Consider the following 23,292-nt stretch of genomic DNA (forward strand, 5'->3'; position numbering starts at 1 on the left):
GTTTTTAAAGCTGTCTTGAGGGAACTCAAATGTTTATTACAACTTTTTTTCAGCAAAAACCTGTCACAGTTGTGCTGTATTAATTTCAAGGTTGAAGGGGGGGGGGGTTGGAGTAAGACAGAAAAAGACAAGAATGTAGACAAGCCATTAGAGCAGTGGTTTCTCACTAACACTGCAATTAACCTGAATCCAGTTACTGATTGTAATCCGTCTAGATAGATGCTTATCCCAGGCTTTATCAAATCACATGTATTCTTTTCTTTGCAATGCTCCCCTGGCTGTTGTACTGGAGTTATTACTGCACACCGACCCTTTGGGCTTCAGGCAGAATGGTTTGCACTGACTCTTCTTGCTTCTCCTCAGACACAGCCTGTGTTTCCAGCCCTGACACCCCATTTACTTTGGGTCCTATCTTCATGCCCACAGACCACAGCACACACCACCATTGACTGGGAAGCTGCCTTTCCCATGCATTGAAGCTGCCTTTCCCATGCATTGCAGCCCCAGCTGCTTGCTGCTGGGCTTTTCCAAAGGGAAAGCAATCTGGGCAGCTGGGAAAGGAGCACAGACTTCCCTGGCTCCTGAATAACCACAGGAAGCTGTAGCAAGGACCCTGGGTGCATCCCGTGATCACTGATGGGCTGGTGGCTTCTACTCTCCACCTCCTAGGGGTCTCCTGAGCTGCTGTGGCTCTGTGGTTGCCTGATGCAGGATGTCCTGGGAAGCTCTCAATCACTGACTTAAAGTAACTTTCTTGTTCTCCCCTTCCCTGGCTCCCAGCATTAAATACAACTTAATTACATGGCAAAGCACTGAAGTGCAGGACGTGAAGAAAAAAGGGGACCAGGTTTGTTTTGGTTTTTTTTTTCTGGCTTCAGCAGCACGGTTCACTCTCTGAACCATGGAATTTCCATTCTAGATCTGCTCTGAATAAGTGTCAGCAGCTGCAAAGCTGTAAAGCTTCACGTCAGAATGGATGCAGCATCTCACTTTACCTCCTTACTGTGCTGAGTCCCTGGGGTGTCACCCTCACTCTTTGTTAGCAGGAAAGGCCACTGAGATAAATGGGCGCCTGCCACTGAGTTGTGAAGCAGGGTATGAAGCCTACACTTCTCAGATTTAGTTTTCATAAAGCACAATATTCCTAAGCCCCTGTTCCCTGTGAGTGGGGTGTTCCTGTGGGTCTGCTTTTCCATCTCTGTTCAGTTGAGCTTCAGGTGAAGCTAAAAGTAAAGCTACAAAGCTACCACCTGCTATATCATTTTCCCAAATGAACTCTCTAAGGATTGGAGAAGGTTTTTTTAAATTAAGCACAGGATGATCTCTGCTGTCAAGAACCTAGAAGGAGGTTGGACATACAACTATTTGTTCCAAGGAAACGGTGGGGACGGAGGGGAGAAACCTGAGCTCTCTGCATATCAAGCTTGCCTCATCTCTGCAGAGATTTTTTGTGGAAAGCTGTTGTACCACAGCTCCCAGGGAGGTGGCAGATTGTAACTGCAATTATTGTTGGTGTTGATGAGCTTGTTTTATATACTGGTAACTAGTTCTGGCCAAAACATGGTATTGTTACCAGCTTTTCTTCCACCTCTGGTCCCCCTTTGCTAAAGCTTCTCTGTAATGAGCCCAAACATGTGTCTGGTTGTGACAAAAAAGCTGTATTCTTGGTCTTGCATTTTTATGCCACAGCTGGTCAGCAAAGACAGAAATACAGAGTTAGTTTAGCCATTAAAATGCTATCACTCTTCTCAGAGGACAACTAAAACTGATGTCTTTGGGGTTTGCAAAAAACCTTCTGTCTAAGGATGATTTCAGGGCTCTATAACCTACACTTTAAATAGGCTAAAAAAGGGATGAATTTTTCTTGTCTCTTCAGGTCAAGGTATTCTCAAATCCTCCAAGTCATTGGCCCTTTTATTCTGAGGTGCTACTGTAGCAATAGCAAAGGGTTGGTTTTCTTTTTTTTTTTTTGGACGACCTATCATTTGTGTTTTCCCCCTGAATTTAACATTTGCTGTCAAAAGCTTGCAGCCATGTTTTTCCAAAATTACCCTCTCTTTCAGGAACAAAAGAAATGCATGAATTTCTCCATCCTTAACTTCTGATATATATATATATATATATTTTAATTGGCTTATTTTAGTCTGAATTGAGAAGACCATCTGCTAGTCCCTGTACCCAACACACAACTTGTTGACAGGAGAGGAAAAGTAGACAGGCTAGAGCCTTTTTAGGCTTTTTAGAAGCAGCTTTGTGTTAAGAGAAAAGAGGAAAAACAAAACTAAAATTAACCCAGCACCTCTTTTGGGTGCTGACCTGAAGATGCTTGGGTCTTGTGTGCATGGGCTCGCCTGCTTGTGGTTCTCCATGAACCTCCCTGTTGTCTGCAACCTCCTTGGTAGATGTGTGTCCTTTGAAGGGTTGTAAATTTAATATCTTTCTCTGGACAGCAGCTGGAACAAATGGTCCCCCAGCTCCAGCAGGAGCTCCCAGCCACTCCCCTCACCCACTGCTGACCTATGGGCATTTTTGCCGTGTCTGTCTCAGGCTTTTTATAGTTTTTGCACACTTGTTGCATATAGGATACCTTCCAGGTGCAGGCCTTTGCTGAAGCACTAACTGGCTGTTTGGGGAGGGCTTAGGTTTTGGTGGTTTGGTTTGGTTTGGTTTGGTTTGGTTTGGTTTGGTTTGGTGGGGTTTTTTTGCTTTTGAAACGCAAGGGAAAATTTCCCTGGATTCAGGCTGAATTTGAGATAAAGCCATCGACTCGCCAGAGGTTCTTTGATTCTTTAAAGAAGAAATTCTTTAAAGCAGAAGTTCTTTTATTTGAGGGTGGTGAGCCCCTGGCACAGGTTGCCCAGGGAAGTTGTAGTCCCAACCTAATCCATTCAGTGATTCTGTGAATCTGAACTGTCTCAGTGTCCACCTGGGTATTTTAACCTTCCTTACACATTTTGTAAGCCACAGGTCCTCGTTTTTAGATAGTCACTTATTTTTTCCAAGTTTCAGAGGTGGAACTATGCTGTATTTTCAGTTTGTTTTACTTCCCAGGTTATGTGAGGAAGCTTAGGCCCAGAGTTTAAAGAAGGTGAAGAAACCAATGTAGTGTGGAAGTGCACCACGTACACTGCATCAGGGCTGTGTTAGGAATGGTTCCAATGAACATCCAACTTCTTCAGGTTGAAAAAGTTCTCTTGAAAATGAGAATTGTGTTCTCTTTATTTTTTTCTAGAGGCTCCTTAGGTACCAACTTGCACCAAAATACTACATTTTGATGGGTGGATGGTATGAAGTTTCTGTGTACTGAACCACTCACACAGGACAGTGGATAACAAGGGAATTGTCTCATCAAAGGCTTGTGGACTGGCCAGGTTTTGTGGGAGAAGATTTTTAAGGCCAATCTCCTCTTGTATGTGCCCTGGCCCAGGGGTTAGGAGGGTGGAGAGGGCAGCAAGAAGGACATCCAGGTCTGCACATGAGGTCTTGGTCTCCTGCTCTGAACTCTCTCTGGGAAAAAGGCCCAGATAGTCCCTCTGGATTGATTTGTGGACATTGATGTAGTCCCTAGTGCTTATGGAAAACATCTCATCAGGCCTTTCTCAACCATCTTATGGTTTTGTTTTGCATGGGTCACCCTGACTCAGTCACTGTGGTTGTCTTGGTGGGGCCAGAGGGGATGGAGAGGCTCACTCAGTGCCCACCATGTCCCTGTCTGGTGGCACATCTGAAGCTCAGCAGGATTGGGGTTGCCAGAACTCCCTGGGTCCTCCCAAGGCTGTGTGGGGCCACCAGGCTGGAGAGCTTTTTATATTTGTTACTATTTATTACTTTTTTTGCCACTCCCTCAATTTCTGGCTTCCTAGACCTCCAAGTGCTCTTAATAGAGATGTGGCCTGTTTGTATGTTAATTTTAAGCCTTTTCTCCTGACTTCTTTCTCGTGGTTCCTTTGCCTGTTGGAAGCTGCTGCCGTGGGCTTAGGGGATAAGGTGCTGAGAATTAGAAAATAAAATGGAATCTGCAGGATGCTGGGGAGCAGGATGGTCCAGGGATTGGCTTGCTCCAAGTACACATGGGTGATTTCTGAAAGAAAGTAACCCTGATACCAAGGGCGTGCATGGCAATTGCGTTCAGCACAATGCAGAATGTTAATTACCAAATTTTGAGAAGGTAATGCTGATTAGCAGCTGTGTGTGTGTGACCTAAATACATCTATTGCTTGATCTTTCTTCATAATACACAGTTTATTGTTGATAAAGGAATTGCTGAATGGTGGGCTGGCCCACAAGCCTGGTAGCTGAAGACTGAGGCCTGATGTGTAAAGCATCTGAAATTAGTTGGCATCTGTTTTTTTTTCTTGAATTTATCCTGACAGGGAAGATGAATAGCAGCCTGAGCTATCCCCTTTACAACTCAGCACACATATATTATTGAGAATTCTTATTGCTTTTATGATTTGGTCACAAAAATGGACCTAGTGCTTGTTGGCTTTAAAACACCTACCAGAGCTGCTTTCTCTCTCCCATCTTGCAAAATATAAGACAAGGCCGAAGCTTAAATTAAAATCCTCAGGTTCTTATCTCTTTCCCACAGGAAAGCAAATCTGTGTTGAAAACCGTAAAATTAAGAGGAGAGTAAGGATAGCATAATTTAGCAAAAATTCATGGCACCAGATTCTGAGCTATATGACTGGAGGGATAGGTCAGACATTAAGAAGATACTGCCTGCTAATGCAAGTTCCTTAAGGTGGTGCTCTGGAAACAAGGCAAGCAGAAAATGCTGCACTGGATCCCATTTACTCCCTTTCCTCTACTCCTACCGGCCTTAACAATAAATTGAGTTGTTCATTTAATAACCCTTCTGCTTCTAGAAGTTCAGAGAAATCCTGGGTTTGTATTGTCCTAACATCTGTTTGTGCCAGGCTTTCAATAGTGAGCACACAGAAGGTTTATTTCATTGGACTCTTTGTTGTTTTTTTTTCCTTAATTCTTTATGTTTGACAGGTTATCCTTGCTGAGTTTTGTCAATGCTTCTGTTAGAAGGACAGCTTTTTTTTTTTTCTTTTTAATATATATATATATATTTAATTTTATTAAAAGCCTGTTTGTTCCATAATTGTTTCTGCTAAGGGGCAGAGCAGAGAGGTGGAGGACAGATGAGAAGTCCCTGTTACTTGCTGGCATCATCAGTGTGGGTGATCTTGCCATGGGAAGAGCAACTTGTGTTTCAAGCAGCATTAACAGGGCAGCATTTCACTGGGACAGACGAGCCCCCTTGTCGGGCAGCCTTGATCCAAGAGTGTGATTTTGGGTGGTGTCCCTCTGTCACACCAGGTGTGATCCCCTGCATCACCCTCTCCCTTGTGCCTCAGTAGGAAGGGCTGGTTGGTGTCAAGCATGTGTTTCGACCCTCATGGGCATGGCTTTGTGGCACTCAATTCAGGACCCTCTTGGGTGTTTGTAGCACTTTGATTTCTCCTTGAAATCAGGGTTTTAAGGTTGGCTTTTTTAGTTATTTGCTACTCAGACCAGAAGATCTGTGTCAGGGGAAAAGTTTTCCATACCCTCTGGAGAGGCTGGGGGCTTGTCCTTGCTGCACCACGCCGTGGTCACACAGAATGATGGAGGTGAGGAATGAAGCTGGTGAAGCTCTTGCTGCTCTTAAGGGCTGGAGTTGTGGCAAACCTTCACTTAAAACCTTTTTTGTTTTAATGCTGAGCCTATACCTGAAGGGTTTCTACAGGGCTCCTGCTGGCTCTGCCATCCCTTGGTTGCAGCCCTGGGTTCTGCAACTGATGCTTCCCCTTTCCTGTCTCTGTGTCTCCCAAACACTTTGCCACTTGCTCCCGACCCCCACCCATTTCCTGTGTCCCTTCAATGCCCTCATCTCTCCTCAGGCACTGGTGGTTTGAGAATCTCTCTTCTGTCAGCAGATCTGGTTGTCATTCACCAGGCTCCATGTTGTGTCTGTCCATCTCTCCATTTTCTACTCATTCCTTTCCTCCCTCCCCTTTCCAACTTCAGCAATACAGATGAATGTATGTCAGAATTATCTTTCTAATTTTTTTTAAGAACCTGCCTTGCTAAAGCAATTTCATTTAATGCTTTTTTTTCTTTCTTTTCTTGCAGTCCAACAAGGTGCCAGTGGTACAGCCCTCTCACGCGGTTCACCCCCTCACCCCTCTTATCACATACAGCGATGAGCACTTTTCCCCGGGGTCGCACCCATCTCACATCCCCTCAGACGTCAGCTCCAAACAAGGTGAGCCCATCCCAAGTGTCCTGGGGTTACAGAGCAGTCCTGGTGCTCCCCGTGCTGCTGACAGCAGCATTATTTGCAATATTTTTAGAGGGAGGGTTCCAGGAGTGCGTGCCTGCTTCCGAAGGCTGTAAATTCTGCTGTGGTACAGATATTTAATTTGGCTGTTTAAATTCCATGCTCTTTCTAATTCGGCAGTTTGGGTTTGCTTTATTCATCAGAACCTTTTATAATCTCAATAAGCAGCAGCCAGACCCCACCATCCCCTGGGGTGCGCCAGGTTTGCAGCTGTGGGAGCAGGGATCATCCCTCACCTTCCTGAAAACGAGGGGAAGAGAACTTCAGTAGCAGTGTTGTTGAAACCTTTTCTTTCTTTCTTTTACTCAAAATTATATTTTATGTCCTTGGATTCTGGCTTTCTGAATTCTTCCATAGGTTACTTGGTGTAACTGAAGCACAGCCCATAAAATACAGCTTTGAGCTTGCACAGGTTAAGGCTTTGCAAACGTGACATTTTTTAACCTTCTGATGCCCTCCTGCAGAAGCACTGTTCTGGGTGCCATAGTCACAGGTGTTTTCTCCACACTCCTAGGACACCTTAAAATGAACTAAAAAGCCCAAGTCCTCATCTGGGAGTTTCATACCAGCCCTGCTCTGGGTTAACTGGGAAAGCACCAAGGTGCCAAGCTCAGCCTAAACCAAGAGCTCCCTCTCAGTGCTCCAGGAAAACCTCCACAGGAATCCCCTGGGGTTGTTTGCTTGCCCTTGGATGCAGGATCTGGGGTTTTGGTTTTTAGGAGTTGGTTTTTAGGGGGATGCAAGTAGAGGTCTGACCCCAGATGGCAGAGGTTTGAGGAAGCAGCCTGAGGAGGAGAAGCCTGCACAGAAGATCCGGTGGTGAGGGGGAAGAAGAGGGAGCAGAGGGTTTATGAAGGTGTTTGCTGAAGTTGGGGTATCAGCGAGTGGATGGGAAGTCTGGCAGTGCCAGGACTGGTCCTGGAGGATGCCTCTTGCACAGTTGTCCCATGTATCTGGAGAGATGTCTAGTCATGGTTGTTCAGGGAAACACATGTTTTTTTCCTACTGAGACTTTCCCTGAATTTTTATTTCCACCCAGCTATGCTGATAATAACATGGGCTACATCCAGAAAATACCATGGCCTTGCTGCTCTCTGTGTTTTTGCTGTTTGTTGGTTGTTTGGCTTTGTTGTGTTTTGTTTTTTTTTGGTAAGTGGAAGTACAAAAATCACACATCCTGGAAAGCCTGGCCTGTAAATAATATGTATCATGTTTTTTTCAGAGTTGGAAGAAGCAAATGGGAGACCTCCTGTCCTCATTTGTCTTCCTCCTTTGCATCAGTGCCCAGTGGAAGGATTTTCATGCTTATTCCTTGAAATCCCAGGAGTGGCCTGTGTTAGAGAATGGGATTTCCACCTCTTGCCCAAGCTGGCTGCCATGGCTGGGGCACAGCCCACTGCTGCAGTTCATAAGCAAAAGAGGTTGCATGATGGGTTAGCCCTCCTGCACCCCAATTCTTTGCCTTTACCCCTGGCTTTGTTTTCGTACTCCTCTCCTGTAGACCTAAATTGAACATCTGGTTTGTTGTTCCTGCTGCCCATCCTCTCTTCTGCCTCATTTCCCCTCTTCCCTTCTCCAGCCCTGGTGCATCCCACAAGCCCAGGGAGAGCTTCTGCCAGGGGATGGCTGTGGGCACGTCTGGCACAGAGCTCATGCCCCTCCAGCGTTCCTGAAGCAGGCTCTCCATCCCTTTGCTCAGCATCTGGTGAAGATGGGGATGGATGACACAGGCTGGAGACTTCTGGTTTGGGCTCTGATGGTCTCCTTGATGTGTGTGGTCTTTCCATGCTCCCCGTCTGGGCGCCGCTGGCGTGTGGGAGCAGCCCCAGTGAAGTGGCCCATGCAGTTGCTGCACAGAGAAGAAGAGATTTTTCCCTCAGGTCCTCTGCCAAATGCCTCCAACCATTGTTTCTGTCCTCGCCTCCCACCACGGGTCTGGAGTGAGGCACTGCCCTGATGCCAGGGTGTTTTTCTCCTGCCAAAATCCCCCAGCCAGGAGGCCTTACAGCAGCTCGCCTGTAGTGCTGCCTCTTGGACCTCAGACACTGCCTAAAAGGCAGTCACTTCTTCTAAAGGCAGTCACTTCTTCTAAAAGCAGTCACTTCTTCTAAAGGCAGTCACTTCTTTCTTCCCCTTCATTTTTTTTTTAATTTTCTTAACCCTTCTGTGAGCAAAGGCTTGCTTCAGAAAACTCTCATCACGTGGTAGCTGTGTGCATCCCTGCTGGTAGCTGAGAGCCCCCCCAAAAGGGGTCGTGAGTTTTGGCCTACTGATAACATCCTGTGCAGGAAGAGCAGCAGCATTTGTGCAGTCAGAAATGCAGATTTTGGGTAAAGAGTGGTGCAGCCCCTTGTGCAGAACTTGTTCTGGCAGGGGCAAGGTCATGTCATCACTCCCAGGAGCATCAACTCATCAGTTGTCACCAGAGTTGCAATGCTGGGCATTTTTTGCTTCTTTTTCTTTTTTTTAAGCTGCTCTTAAAAAGCATTCCCTCTCATACAGAAACTCTGGGAAACATCCAATTTCCAGATGTTTTACACCTTTGCAAAAACAACTGGCCAAAAGTGCAATCCTTGGGGTTTTTTTGTCCCAAGCCTGAGAATTCAGCTTTTTTGAGATGGTAACACCACCAGTCGTGTTTTTCAACCTTTTTTTTTTTGTGCACAATCCCAAAAGATATTCTTCAAATCTTCTAATTAAATTCAGAAGATTTAAATCCAAACTAGGGGGGAAAATAAATGAGTGGCATCAATCTATAAAGCAAGTCTCAAGGTAGCACACGCTCGGACCTTCGGAGTGTCACCACATAAATATTTAATGCCCTTTTAAAGCAGCTGATTTAACATGTGAAGTAGACTTAACAATTCCTTCTGCTTCAGCCCTCTCCTCCCCAAACACATTTAAATAAACCGATGTCTTTGTGGCCTCTGCAACCATAATTCCATGTCTCCCGGGGGCACGAGGTTTAGGTGAAGAATGGAGACCACAGACCCTTTTGGGACAAGGATTAGCTTTAATCTTGAGGTGATTCTTGCAGTTGTAGGACTCTGTGTTCTGGGGAATGTGAGCTGATGGATCATTTCTGATGGGACTCTTATTTTTTCCATGAAACACTACCAATGCAAAACAGATTGACCTTGGAGCCCACAGGAGTCAACTTGATGAAGAGCTTAGTTGGAGCTGGAGTGACAATTGGAAGCCAAATGAATCATATCAAGTGTGACCATTACAGGCCTGAAAATGATTCTTAATTAACCACTGATCCTCTGTGGTAGCAAGTTTCCAAAATCTGTGAATCCATAAGGGAACCCGTGAAAATGTACAAGTAGCAATTTACCTAATCTAATAGCTCTGCTCTGCTGCCTCTCTGACAATGCTTTATTTTCCTCTTGTTTTCATGCTGTGTTAAAAGAGGTCCTTGGGATCTGATCAGGTTTGGTGGAGCCATCAAGAGGACAGAATTACCTAATGTGCTTGACTGAAGATCTAAACTTGCACAGGCCCTTGCCCATATGTTTATTCCCTCCTTCCATGGCTTTTTTCCCTTTGGATTGCAGTATCATATGCAAAGTATATATTATTTTAAAGGTGGCTTGGGTAGCCTTGTTCTTTTAACACTAGAAGGTGGTTGTTTCTTACCCAGAGCACTAATTCCATTGTTAGCTGTGAGCTGTAGCTCACGTGTTGTATTTTGAGGGGAAAGTCATTCATTCTTCTGTGCTCTTTTACAGGCATGTCCAGGCATCCTCCAGCTCCTGATCTCCCTACCTTCTATCCCTTATCTCCAGGGGGGGTTGGACAGATAACACCACCTCTTGGCTGGTAAGATTTTATTTTTTTTTTAACCTTCTTTTCAGACAAAGGTGCATGTTCACACCATTTGCTGTTGTTGAATCAATCACAGCATTTACAAACAAAGAATGTCACTGCAGTAAGCAATTACTACATTATTTTAGTTGAGAAGATCAAAACATTTCCATCTTTGAAATGAATTGAATCTGGTTTTTGAACACAGAGAGAAATTGAGGAGTGCAGACTTCACTTTGAAGTCTGTGTGTATTTCTTATGGCTCAGATTTGCGGCTCTTGGCACTTGGAAAGATAGCAGAGAGCAGTTCTCAAGGAATTAAATGTAAACCTTCTATAAACATAATTGCAGTTACTGAGGGGAGGGGAGGTAAGGCGGGACTTTGAAGTGTGTGTGTTTGGGGAAATCTTGAAACGGCACCAAAACGGAGAGCAAACTTCTGCAGTCTGCTGCTGCTGCTGCTGTGAAAATGTCTGTAAGAAGAGGAGCCTCTGTCACGGGGAGATTTTGCTGCTCTTGCAAAATACCCTCTCAGGATCTTTCTGCCACTCAGGGTGTCATTTCCCATTTGGGGGAAACACGTGCTGCTTTCGGGGTGATCAGTTTGGCAGGATGCTTCATGTCTGCTTGGGGTAGGTGGGTACTTGCCCTCAGTTCTGTTGGAGCAGGGAATAAGGAAACTCAACAATTTCAGTGCTTTAGAATCTGTTGTTTTGGCTAGGCTGTGCCCATGCAACAAGCAATGCAGAGTTTTTATTTTTATTTTTAAACATGCCTATGGGAAATACATGATCCGGATGGCAACAGGCAGAGAAAGTAGAGAGAAGATGGTGAAATGCTGTATTTGCTGGCAAATCTTTCAGGAAGTGCCACATGCCTTTTTTGGAATAAATTGTTATCAGATACCATAAAATATGGAAGTATCTGACTGTTGGTTTGGTTTTTTTATTATTATTCCTCTCTGCTCCCCATTTGCTGCTGCTCAGCTGACTGTCTCCACCACCACCAGACAGTTCCTGGCATTCGTTTTCCAGATGTGGTCAATCTTTTCCTCTGAATGGTTTCTTGATGCAGTCTGGGGGGAGGGGAGAGGGAAAAGAGAAAGAAGAGGAGAGACAAAATCCAATCTTACAAGGCTTGGGAATGTGTTCAGAAGCCCTCACTGACAGCTCAGTGGTGTACCCAGCCATCCCTTAGGCTACATGGCTTCCAGCTGCCTTCTTGTGCAGTACTGCTGCTGAGATGTCCTCCACTTTTTTTTTTTTTTTTTTTCCTAATGTCCACTGCTATTTAAGCACTGCTCATTTCCAGTAATGTTTCCAAGTATGAAACCTGTATCCTGAACCTTACAAAGGCCAATATCCCTCTTTTTCCTCTCTGAAATGCTGATGTGGCAGTCAACTAACTGGTTTTAATAGAATGGATGTGTTCAGTGGTCTTTCTGGGCTGGTTCAGATATTTGGGCTGAACTGGTATTTGTTAGCATTACCATAGCATGCTACTTCAGGGTGTTAATTGTAGTCACCACCTAACTGTTGCTAACTTGAATGCAAACAAAATGCAGTGATGAACTTGGGAGTACAACTGACAGGCGGGTGACAAAATATTCCATGGATGTGGGAGTATAAAGGAGCCAAGAATTTCACACAATTTTCACTCTTACTGGATTGTAAAGTTTGAACTTTAGGTAGTTAAGACGGACTTGGTGTTGCTGTGGGCTTTTAGGAGGTTGTGCTTGTTTTTTTTTTATCAAATAAACTTCTACTTTCTTAGAAAAGCTGGCCACTTATAGAAGGTGCAAATGGAGAGTCCTAAGTTTTCAAAGACTTACTAAAACTGATCAAAAGGTTATCTAACTTAATAATTCACAGTCTGGTGTTCTTGCACTATCTACAGTAGAACTATTTGGAGTAAGCTGGTTAACCAAATCTGATTCCAGTGCTTTTAAATTAGGTGAGAGAGGGGCAGAGATTGAGGAGTGTGTGTGTGTGTGTGTGCATGAACATTTGCTCTGGCAGAGGAAGACTGCTTGTTCTGCTTTCCTCCCCAGTGGGAATCTTTCAGTAGCAAAGGAGAAAAATCCAAAGCATTCAAGTGTAAGTTAGCACTGAATGCAGCAGAACTCCTGAACATTTTTGCCCATTACTATTCATTTGTGACTAGTGCTGTGTCCCCATCGAGTGCTTGTATCTCTAGAGTAACTACTGAATACCATATCATGTGATTGATGGGTTCCTCTCTTCTGTGACCTCAGGCAAGGTCAGCCTGTATATCCCATCTCAAGTGGATTCAGGCAGCCCTATCCATCCTCACTCTCAGTCGACCCTTCCATGTCCAGGTAGGTGTAGGAGGTGAATGACTGACTGGGGAGTAACTGCTGGCATTAGAGGGCAAGTTGCTCTTCTGCTTGTGTCTTGGTCTGCCTTTGCTTGCTTTTCAGTCAGCTAAAACTTTACGCATAAATTTTTATTTAACTTATTTGTGTATATGCAGTTTGCCTGGATCCCACACTGGTCTCATTCAGCATTTTCTTGGCAGTCTCTGAAGTGTTGCAATTAGGTGCACGGGTGAATTGTAAAGAATTAATTGAGCTGTCTCATCTGAAATGAGTCCTGAGTTCATTTCTAGATGCAATGTACAGTCTGCATCCTTGGGTTTTGCTCATGCAAGTGTGCAGCCAGGTGGATTGTCACTCTACTCTGCGTCCTCCAGTTCTAATTTCAAACTTGTTGGTAATGAGTCTTGAATCACTGAGGTCTCACTCCATGTGGAAACTTGCTTACAAGTAGGTATTTCACAGCCCAAAGCCACTAATGGCAAGGGATGCCAGCACAGTGTGTGTGTACTGGTGTGTGAATCAGGCACTGTGTTTTTATGTCTAAGTGCAAGCAAGCAATGCTAATTGAGACTTGGCCATGACACACTCCAGACCTCCCCTCCTCTGCTTTTGCACTCTAAAGGCAGCTTCTGCATCCTCTGCTTGGTGTACAGGAGGTTGCAATGTACCATTCTTGGGGGCATTTGTTGTGTGACCTGTAGAAGACACATCCTCTTGCAGGAGGATTTCAGACAAGTGGTGGGTCCTCTTGCCTCTCTTTGTCTGGGCTTCTTTGGATTGTCACTGTCCCTTCACTTCTCTCCAGGGGAATGATACGCATGTGCCTGTCAGGGTGACTGGGAAGAAAAACCCCTTCTTTCTTCACAATAGAATTACTTGATTTGGTTACAGGGCTTTGTGTTTGGTTTATTTGGATGGCATGAAGGAAGGGGGCAAGAGGACTAAGGAATGGAGGAAGGAGAGGTTGGGTGCCATTCCTTAGCACTCATTCAGCAAACCTTCTGAGCATGAGCTTGCTTTTGATGTTAATGGTGCTTTCCACCAGTACAAAATAAAGCATGCAGGTTTTCTGCTGCACTTGAGCTTGTAATGCTCAGCACCTTCAAGTTCCATCCCAACTATCCTTGAGGATGACCTGGGTTAGTAGGGTGGGACAACTCAGTTAGTGCTACTTTGGTTTTCTTTTGCATTTTATGTAGGCAACTTCACTTATGACAAAAGCATTTCTCTGTCTTCCCCCCCACCTTCTTTCAGGATGCAGGATTTTTAAAATTTAGTTTTTGTTTAAGCATCTGAGGGAAGGATGGTGAGTTCAGGTGAAGTGATATTAAAGTTTTTTAGCTTAAGTACCTTGAAAAGTAAGATTCCTTAGAGAGAGATCAGGGACTACTTGAAAAGATTCTTCTTCTTTTATTTGTTTCTGCATGGCAGTTCCCTCCTTTGCATTGGCTGGTGGTGGATATTTTAAGAATGTTTATATCTTGGTGTGGAAATACAGTTTTTGGTTAAGAAAATTGTATTTTTATTGCTAGTCAGTGCAACAGTACAACCATTAAATGTTTCCTGTCTGCATTGCTAAAACTGTTTGCCTGAAAGGTAATAAAATAACTTATTTACAACCAAAATGTTGACTGATCTGTGTGTTTGTTTGTTTTTTTCTTGAATAAATGGGCTACCATCTGTAATCCTTAGCCATGTATTTTTCATGCACTCTTAAAGAAGTCTTTTCCATTGCAAACGCTGTGGCATTTGCATTCTTGGGGCATCCTGCTGCTGTCATCAGTGAGGTTTCAGACCCTCCTTTCTTTTCTCTTTTAGGTTTTCACATCACATGATTCCTGGTCCTCCAGGCCCTCATACAACTGGAATCCCTCACCCTGCTATTGTAACACCTCAAGTAAAACAAGAACATCCGCACAACGACAGTGAGCTAATGCATGTGTGAGTCTGACTTTTTAATGCCAAGGACATTAAAAAAAAAAAAGTGCCTTTCATGACCTCTTTGAATTTTAACTCTTCTCTTTAACTGAAACAAGAGATGTGGGCTACTGTTTGGGAGGAGTAATGAGACACAAAGCCACTTCTCATTCCAGCCCAGCACTATTTAGCTATCAGCAGCAGTCACCTTGAGCCAGATATAATCATGGACCTGTCCACCTCTGAATGTTGCTTGAGAGTGAACTCACAAATGTGTGCTGGAAAAGGTCCTAGCTGCTAAATTTACCAGTAAAAAGCAACCTTAATTCTTGGTACTCAAGAGCAAAAGGCTTAAGAAAGGAGTGGATGAAGAGGGGTCCTCCTGCTTGCAGTGGTGGTCCCCTAGCCTCTCAAAAAGAGAATTGAGACAAGTAATGAATTTGGAACAGATTCACTATCAAATGTTATTTGCTAGAGATGTCACCTCCATGACAACTAAATTAAGACAACTCTCTAAAAAGATAAGAAAGATGGAACAAGACCACTGAAATTCTCATTGTTACTGATACTGTAACCACAGGCTGGTAATTTTCCATCGGATTTTTGTTTTTAAGGCTGAAAGTAAATGGATGCTTTTCTTTCCCCCCCCCCCCTCTTTTCCCTTTCCCCCACCACGTTTTAGGAAGCCTCAGCATGAACAGAGAAAAGAACAAGAGCCAAAAAGACCTCATATTAAGAAACCTCTGAATGCTTTCATGTTGTACATGAAAGAAATGAGAGCGAACGTTGTAGCAGAGTGTACTCTGAAAGAGAGCGCAGCCATCAACCAGATTCTTGGCAGGAGGGTATGTACAGGAGGGTGTGTGTGTACTCACATGTGCTGCTAATTTGTGTGTGTTTCCCTTTAGCTGTGTGTGATGGCTCACTTTCTGCTTGAGGTGCTAACTAATGTGCAACTCTCAAATTAGCTAGAGGAGATAAAACACACGACTAAAAATAAAAGCAGTCTCTGGATTTTCTTTTTTCAGCATTAGCAACATCATCAAGCTGGTGTCTGTTCCACTCATGTTATGGTGTCAGCACCTCGGGCATTAAATTATCCTCATTCACACATGGAAGGACCATTTGGACCGTTCTGGGTCCTCCCTTAGGCTGGCACCCATCAGAGCAGGAGGGGATCATTCAAAGATGAACACTGGAGGCCAGTGGAGGTAGAACTCAAAAGTGAACATAATGTGGCCCAGTTGTAAAGTCATGTAGGTCAGGAGGGTCCTGTGGAGGTCATTTAGACCTACACCTTTCCAAAGAAGGTATAAATGTATATAGAAGAAGGTATAGATGTATATAGTTACATCAGGTTGCTCAGGGACTCGCCAAGTTTTGAATATCTCTAAAGTCACCAGCTGGGTAGTGATGATCCCAGTTCATGTCCCAGAGCCTTGCTGAGAGCTGTTTGTTTCTGTGGCATTGTGGGCATGTTTTGTTCTTCCCATGCAATGAAAAAAAAAGAAATAGATTCAGGCCAACCCACAATTACAAACTTTATATTCATTGTCAGTGTTGTTCTTCCAAGGGAAAACTGTAAATTCCCATTTTGCCTTTGACTGTCCCAGAAATGAGGAAAAGGATGAGTTTTGTATCAGTCTGAGTTTGAGTAGGGATTATTCAAATCCTCTTGCCAGGTCACCCCTTATCTTGACCACTGAGGAAGGCAGTATTGAGCAGCACTGCAGCCTCTGAAAGCCCCGTGCTTCAGATTGGGATGTCAGTGCATGACCTTAACTCCTGCCTCTGTTACAACCTGAAGATTGCAGTTCCCCCTCACTGCCCCAAACAGAGCAGAAATTGCTTGGTACTTGCCCCAGCTCCTGCAGCATTCTGCCCTCTGATGTTCTTGTTACCTCCTCTGGAAGGTGCTTTGCCGTTTCTGTTCTTTCGTGTGGGTCTTGAGGATCATGTTTGCATTCTCACTCCCTCAGTAATCCATCTTGGTTGCTTAGTACCTCAATCTTTTCTTAGCCTGAAGGAGGGCAGTGCCTTATTTATCTCATTTTAATAATGAATCAAGCCTCAGTGCTCCATTGCCCACTTTTTCCACAGCTTGCACTCCTCCTTTCGTGTCACTGTTCTCTCTGGATGTACCTCAAACTCCACTCCCACCGTGGTACAAGGAAGGCATCAGCTATCCAATATAATTGCTTGGAGATGAATTATGATCAGATTTGGTGTTCAGTCATCCTGCTTCACTATTTACTATACTCTGGGCCATTCTGCAGCTGGAACCACCTCTGTTCTTCAAGAGCTGATGCTTTGGATGCTGCTGGGCTCTCTGATGCCACAGCAAAACATTCACTGCCTTCCAGTTTTGCTGTGCTCTCAGTAACACATCAAACTTGGCAAGTCAAGGCACAAGCCTTTTAGTTCTGACACGTAGCAAAATGACATGTTAAATCACACAAATGTGACCTGAAGTTCTGGTTCTGTAAATTATTCTTGCGGGAGTGTCTTAATGATTTCATGTCTGGTTTGGGTTTGGTTTTTTTTTTTAAATATCTTCTCTCCTTGCCCTCCCATGCATGGTGTCCAAATGCAACAAGAAGACATGTCCAATGCTGCAGCACTGGAAACTGATTCTAAATAAAAGATCTTTACTCTGTTGGGTTCAGATCAGGTGTTTCAACAAGACAGAACTTACTAGATGTAGCTGTGCCTTTTCAAATGAGCATGTTGTGAGGGGTTTTTTTTTTCAAAAAAACTATAAAAAAACCCTCAAGTTTATCTCTACTTGGCTACAGGTCAAGTCGTGTAATTTGGAAGACTACCTTTCCATGGTTTTGTACCTTAGAAACTTTTTATAGTTGCCATTTTCTCTTTTTTCTGTTGCATCAGTAAGAAACCAGAAAGCAGGTACCTTGAAGCTCAGTACTATAGAGGTGGAGCTTGGAATAGCAGCCTGCTGGTTCTGAGAAAGCCCTTTGTGCTGGGTCTGAAAACTTGCATGTAGCTGATGCTTAAAACCAATCCCCATTATGCTGGGGAGCTTGCTGCCCTTTAAAAGCAGCCCCAAACCCTTCTGCTTTATCAGGAGCTAAAGGATAGGGGTTTGGGTTTGGTTTGTTTGGTTGGTTTTGATTTTGGTTTTTGGGTTTTTTTTTTGAGGTTGTTCTGGGCTTGTTTTGTGTAAGTTTTTTTTGGGTTTTATTATTTTCAGAGCTCTGTTTCCATAAATGATTTTTTGCCTTGCTGAAGGCACTTGGCAGTTGCAGTGCTGACAAATGCCTGCAAGTTGGTTAATAAACACGGGTGCTCCTAATTACTAATGAATTTCATCTTTCCAGTGGGGAAGGACTAAATCAAAGTCACAAGAACACTTGCTCATGTCATCTGTTGCTTAGGTATGAGTTATTTCCTAGTCTGATGCTATGTTTATTTTGTTTCCAGTGGCATGCTCTCTCCCGTGAAGAACAAGCAAAATATTATGAACTAGCTCGTAAAGAAAGGCAGCTACACATGCAGCTTTATCCAGGCTGGTCTGCAAGAGACAACTATGTAAGTTGCTTACTTGAAGGCTTTTTTTTTTAAATTAACTTGCTTTTCTTCCTTTTCTTTTTCACCTGTGGGAAGTTCTGGATGGAGGAATGGTGGACAAACATAACATAAGCCTTGTATTTGTTTGCACTTCAAGCATTCAGAATTTGAGATTTTGGTGGTGGTGTTGAGATGCTTCTTCTGAAAGTCACAGGGTTTTTGGGGCAAAAAAATAACATGCAAAGATTTCTTTCTAAGACAATGGCCTGAAAGCTTATGTTCTGCTGTACAGCTGTGAAGTTGCCTTAATTTTCTATTCAATCACTTGCTATTCAGAAATCTTATTTACACCTGAGCAAAAAAGAAAAACCAAAAAAAAACCAAGGGGAAAAAAGGGTGTCTGCCTTTCAGGAGAACTGGATGCCCAGTACACAAACTGAACTTTAGCTGAAAGTAATTTAGAATGGTCCATCTCTGAAATCAAGCCTGCAAAATGTGTGTAAGGGAACTTCATGATAAATCCTGCTTTTATAGCATTTGGTGAAGCTAAGAAGTTTTCTTACAATTCCTCTTTCTTTTATAATTAAATATCAAACAGGTGTCAGTAGCACATTGCAGAGCATGCCCTGCAGAGTTACATTCTTGTGCTTACAATGAGCTGTCAGGGTAGTCATATGTCAAGTTATTTATCTCACAAGCTGCAATGCTCAGAGACTCACCCTAGCCTGAGCTTTGGGCTTCTTCCCACCAGCTGGGACATTATTCACTGCCATGAAAGGTACAAGCTACACGTGGCTCAGTTTTCCATGGGTTTCAGGTGGGCAGTAGTATTTCTCTGCTTCAGTGATGCTTTGTGGACATGGAAAGACTATGAGGCACCTAAATACAGTGTTAACAGAAGCTGCAGAAGTACCCAACATTTCCAATCCTTCAGCTGTTAACAAAAATTATTGTTCAGCTTTAAGAAAATCTGCATTGGAAAGTACAGTCTCCTAGGGACATCTTTGGCACTGACACGGAAACTATGTGATCATCTCCAAAGCAAATGGCTTGGTCTTGGTGACACCCATGCCCAGTTCTGTTAGCACAGGCAGCACTGTAAGCTCTAGCAGCTTGTTTCTGCCAGGTTGGTACAGTCATCTTTCCTAGCAGATGAGCTGTCATGTCCTTACAACAGGTAGGGTTTATTTCCAGTAACCAGACCCTGTCAACAGAGCAGCCTTAGAATATATCTGGGAACATATTGTCTGGCTGACAATAGAGGACAAGACAGAGAAGTGATAAGGGAGAACATCAAAGTGGTTATTAGGGCAATGCAAGAATTGGTTTAAAATTTCAAATTAAATTTCAAATTGAATGTCAAGGTGTAAAATTTTGAGTGTAAATCAACCTTTTTGTTTCCTGCAAGCTGCCAGCTCTGGCCTTTCCCATAGATGGGGGTGCAGGAGAAGGCTGAGTAGATGGGTTGGCACCATGAGCCTGCACATGGGCTGGTGTCCATGTGGTGTCCAAGCCTGATGCCCATTTCTGTCCTGCACCTCAGACATGTTAAAGGTGCTCTGCTGCACAGCAGTCTGCTTCTTGCACACTGCATTTTCCAGGCACAGCCATAGGAGACTTGGCTTTTGTTAAGGTATGAGTGTTACCAGGATACAGTTTTAGTTGTCTGGTTTGCACCCTGGGGACATGTCATGGTTGTCATAGGTACTTTCAACACTCTGCCTGCTGTTGCCATGTATGACAGTGTAAGTATCTGAATGTGTGAAGGGTTCTTCTAAGAGCCATGAATTATGATATCAACATATGTGTCAACAGATTATTAAGCGAGAAGTCTTTTAGATGCTCGTGGCTGCCAGCACTAGTTGAAAAACTGCCAGAAATTGTAATTCCATGTGGATATAAAGATGTGTATTGCTCATATTCTCCATAGATGCTGAGAGCAAACCCTGTTACCATTGCAACAGTTGGAAGTGGGTTAAGAAAAGGTTTTTGTCACCCTGAAAACAATTGGGTTTTTTTCCTAACCACTTTCTCAGTGGCCAGATGGCTCTCATTTCTATGCTGTGAGGTGGGGGAGTGACAGAAACAAGCTCTATGCATGTAATGGTATGGTAAAATGCTCTGTTTTTCAGGGGAAGAAAAAGAAGAGGAAGAGAGAAAAGTTGCAGGAATCAGCATCAGGTAGGTGGTGACCAGCTCTGACTTCCCATTCACCTCAGGTATATTTTAGAGAGCAGGGCTTGTGCTGTTTAGTTTTTACCTGCTTTTCTCTAACACTTGCTTCTGACAGATGTTTTAAGATACTTCATCTTGAATGCAAGCTTGGGAAAGTGCACGCAGCACATGTCTCTATGCCCTCACACCTTTCTGTGCAGCAGTCCTGACAGCATCAGTATCTTTGGCTGAACTTACACCTGGCTGCAATCTCTGTCCTGCTTTGCCTTTGCTTTTCTCCTCAATCAGTGTTGTCTCATCCTTAAACTTAAGCACTCAAATACAGTGTGGGATTGCTGGACACTGGAAGCTCTACACTGACCTCTTTGTAGCTTGAATATTTTTTTATGGCTGTATTTTACATTTCTGTGTACACTAACAGCTGCCTAATAGGTTGGCTAAAAGCATCAGTGAGGTTTCCTTATCTCCTATAGAATAGATACAAAGAAACACCCTGTTTCCCCCAACAAACATGGCTGGTATAAGAACCATAAAAAACCCCAAACCAACAACAAAACCAAAAACACATTAAAAAAAAATATCCGTGTGATACTGTAGCAAACAAACTTATTTGGAATGTGCAAAAAACCTCTGTAACAGAAATTTGTTAAAGGAAAACAATCTTCTACAGGTACAGGCCCCAGAATGACAGCTGCCTACATCTGAAGCATGGTAAGAACATCTCTAAAGCTTTCCTGATGATAAAACTGAATTGTAAAATAAGCTTTATTATAAATTTTATGCAATAACATGAATTTAGCAAAAAAATTGCAGAAGTATCATGCCCCAAAGCTAACGTTAACTTTGATGACCTGATGGTTTTTATACCGGCTATCCATGAGGTGTTCACCATCTTACTTCTTAACCTTAATACTTTCAAAATGACCATATACCTCACTGACTCGCTGCAAGTCTGCCTGTGAAGCACAGGGATGGGTTTGGTAGGCAGTGCAAACCCTCTCAGCCAGCAGAATCTCACATCAGAGCAGGTTAGATGCTGGCTGCACAATACAATTTAGGTGCTGACATCTACAAGATGCTAGCTGGCTGGGTACACTTTAAAAAAAAAATTATTCATCTGTATACTAACAAAACGTGTTAAGAAAACGGGACTGTATTTCAGTTATATCAAGTATTTCTACCTCAGTGGTACAGTGGTATTTCATGTATGATGCAGATTGGGGGTTTTTTTGTTGTTGTTGTTGTATTTCCAGTGTGTGTTTTCTCTCTCCATGTATTATCTGCACAGAAGGTAGAATGAAAAGTGATTACACATACCCAGTAACACCATCTAGTCTTGTCAGTGCACACAGTATCACCACTGAGATCCTCATTTCTCAGTGTTTGTGTTAGAAGGCTGGTCCCTTCGTTTCCTACGTATTTTCTAGTAGGAATTACACTCATTTGCCATAGTAGTTGCTTCTACACCATCTAATTAACCCTGACTGCTCTTGGGAGATCCCTGAGAATCCCAGGAACTGTGCAAAAGTTGAATCAGGAGAGGTTTAGGTCAGATATTAGGAAAAGGTTTTTCAGCCAGAGGGTGGCTGAGCAATGGAACAAGCTCCCTAGGGAAATTCTTAAAGCTCCAAGCCTGACTGAGTTCAAGAAGCATTTGGATGATGCTCTGAGGCACAGGGTGTGATGCTGGGGGTGCCCTACACAGGGACAGGAGTTGGACTCGATGATCCTGATGGGTCCCTTCCAACTCAGCAGATTCTGTGTTTCTATGAAAAAACAACCCTTTCTACACTCACCTAAACCTTACAACAGAAATGGGCTCTTCTGTCCTCTCCCTCTGCCCTGCTTGGCCACACGATGCCTTTGGCAGTCAGAGAGCTTAGCAAAGCAGTCTCCTCTTGGCCCTCTGCTCAGACTGCTGGCCAGAGAAAGTCAAGTGAAGTTTGCTCTGTGCAGTCAGGATGATTCAGGCCTTTTTTTCTGTAGTTACATCATTATGCTTGTTAGTCTAAACTTGGTTGGGCTTAAGGCTTAGGGGTTGTTTTCTTTTAAAGCTGAAGTCAAGTGAAGAGGGAAAATGTGTGCTCTTTTTTCTCTTCCTGCTAAGCAAAAGTTTTTCAGGCAAGCAGACTGCCTTGCCCTTTGGAATATGTCTGAGTGATGCTGATTTTAGGTGTGGATTGCAGCATTTGGGCTTTGTAGCCTACACAACAAATGTAGCTGTAAAGTTATGTTAGTTACAGTGACTGCATAAGTATTATACTTATTTAAAAAAAAAACAACAAAAACCATATTATAATTGATATTTCAGTTTAGTTGTCAAGGTCCATGATTTTTTTTAGCATTCTTCTCCCTTTGATATTGCACCAGTAAGTAAAACACAGTTTTATCCAAATGGACACAGAGCACTCAGTGGGGACTGGCACACAGCTGAGGTTCAAGTGACAGTTAAAAACAGGAGGATATTTGGTTTCTTGGATGCCTTAAATTCTAAGGATGGTTGTCTTGCCTACACTGAAATGTGTAGTTTTGAGCTGAGAAACTTTTGAGTTTCTCTGTGTTTTCAATATTAGAGGACAAGCTGAAAAAGCAGAGGATGTGTGCTCTGAGTATTGTGGGTTTTCTTTTTTTTCCCTTCTTTCCTTCCCTCTCCCTGTGGAAACTGCTGGTAATACCTCTCTGTCTGTCTGTCCTGATGCAATATATGTAAGATGGAGTGTGAGAACAGCAGGTATCTTCTGCCACTGAAGAGGGGTTGTGCTGGGGACTCCATACATGAGGCAACCTCACTAAATGTTGTGTGCTGAGTGAGTGCACTCCACTGGAGCCACACAGATGTGCTCTAGCTTGAAGTAAATGCACAGAATGATTTAGAGAACCTGAATCAGCCAGACTTCAAAGCAAACTTCTGAAGGTTAAGACTCTTGCCCTTTGCAAGCCTAATCCAAAAAATGTTTTGCCTACAAGCGTAATATCTTGCCAGGCCCACAGCAGAGCTGTTGTAGTCTTTACTGGAGGGAGATAATAAGTTTGGGAATGCCTTTCAGTCAGGGCTGCAAAGAGCTCTTGAAGACAGGAAAAAAAACTGTCTCTCTTGCTTGTATGGATGGTGCAAGGAAGAGGGGGAAGGAGGGTGGGAGGTCTGGGAAGGAGACAAGCCTTCTGTTATCTGAGAAGAATCAGAAATGAGTAG

The 23,292-nt window shown here is 43.5% G+C and overlaps 1 protein-coding gene across 3 annotated transcripts in view; it reads left to right on the forward strand.

The window, feature by feature from the left end:
* The window catches only part of LEF1 (lymphoid enhancer binding factor 1), a 66,293-nt gene that overhangs the window by 32,369 nt on the left and 10,632 nt on the right, over positions 1 to 23,292 (forward strand). The window contains exons 4-10 of one of the 3 annotated variants that reach the window (XM_030449652.1): positions 6,127 to 6,259; positions 10,066 to 10,156; positions 12,396 to 12,479; positions 14,298 to 14,420; positions 15,079 to 15,241; positions 17,838 to 17,945; positions 20,057 to 20,105. In XM_030449652.1, coding sequence (XP_030305512.1) covers positions 6,127 to 6,259; positions 10,066 to 10,156; positions 12,396 to 12,479; positions 14,298 to 14,420; positions 15,079 to 15,241; positions 17,838 to 17,945; positions 20,057 to 20,105 — 751 coding nt within the window. Of the gene's footprint in view, positions 1 to 6,126; positions 6,260 to 10,065; positions 10,157 to 12,395; positions 12,480 to 14,297; positions 14,421 to 15,078; positions 15,242 to 17,837; positions 17,946 to 20,056; positions 20,106 to 20,769; positions 20,811 to 23,292 lie in introns of all 3 variants that reach the window. The other 2 variants (XM_030449654.1, XM_030449653.1) reach the window with 2 other exon arrangements.

The sequence above is a fragment of the Calypte anna genome, chromosome 4A (genome assembly GCF_003957555.1).
Source record: "Calypte anna isolate BGI_N300 chromosome 4A, bCalAnn1_v1.p, whole genome shotgun sequence".
Lineage (NCBI taxonomy): Eukaryota > Metazoa > Chordata > Aves > Apodiformes > Trochilidae > Calypte > Calypte anna.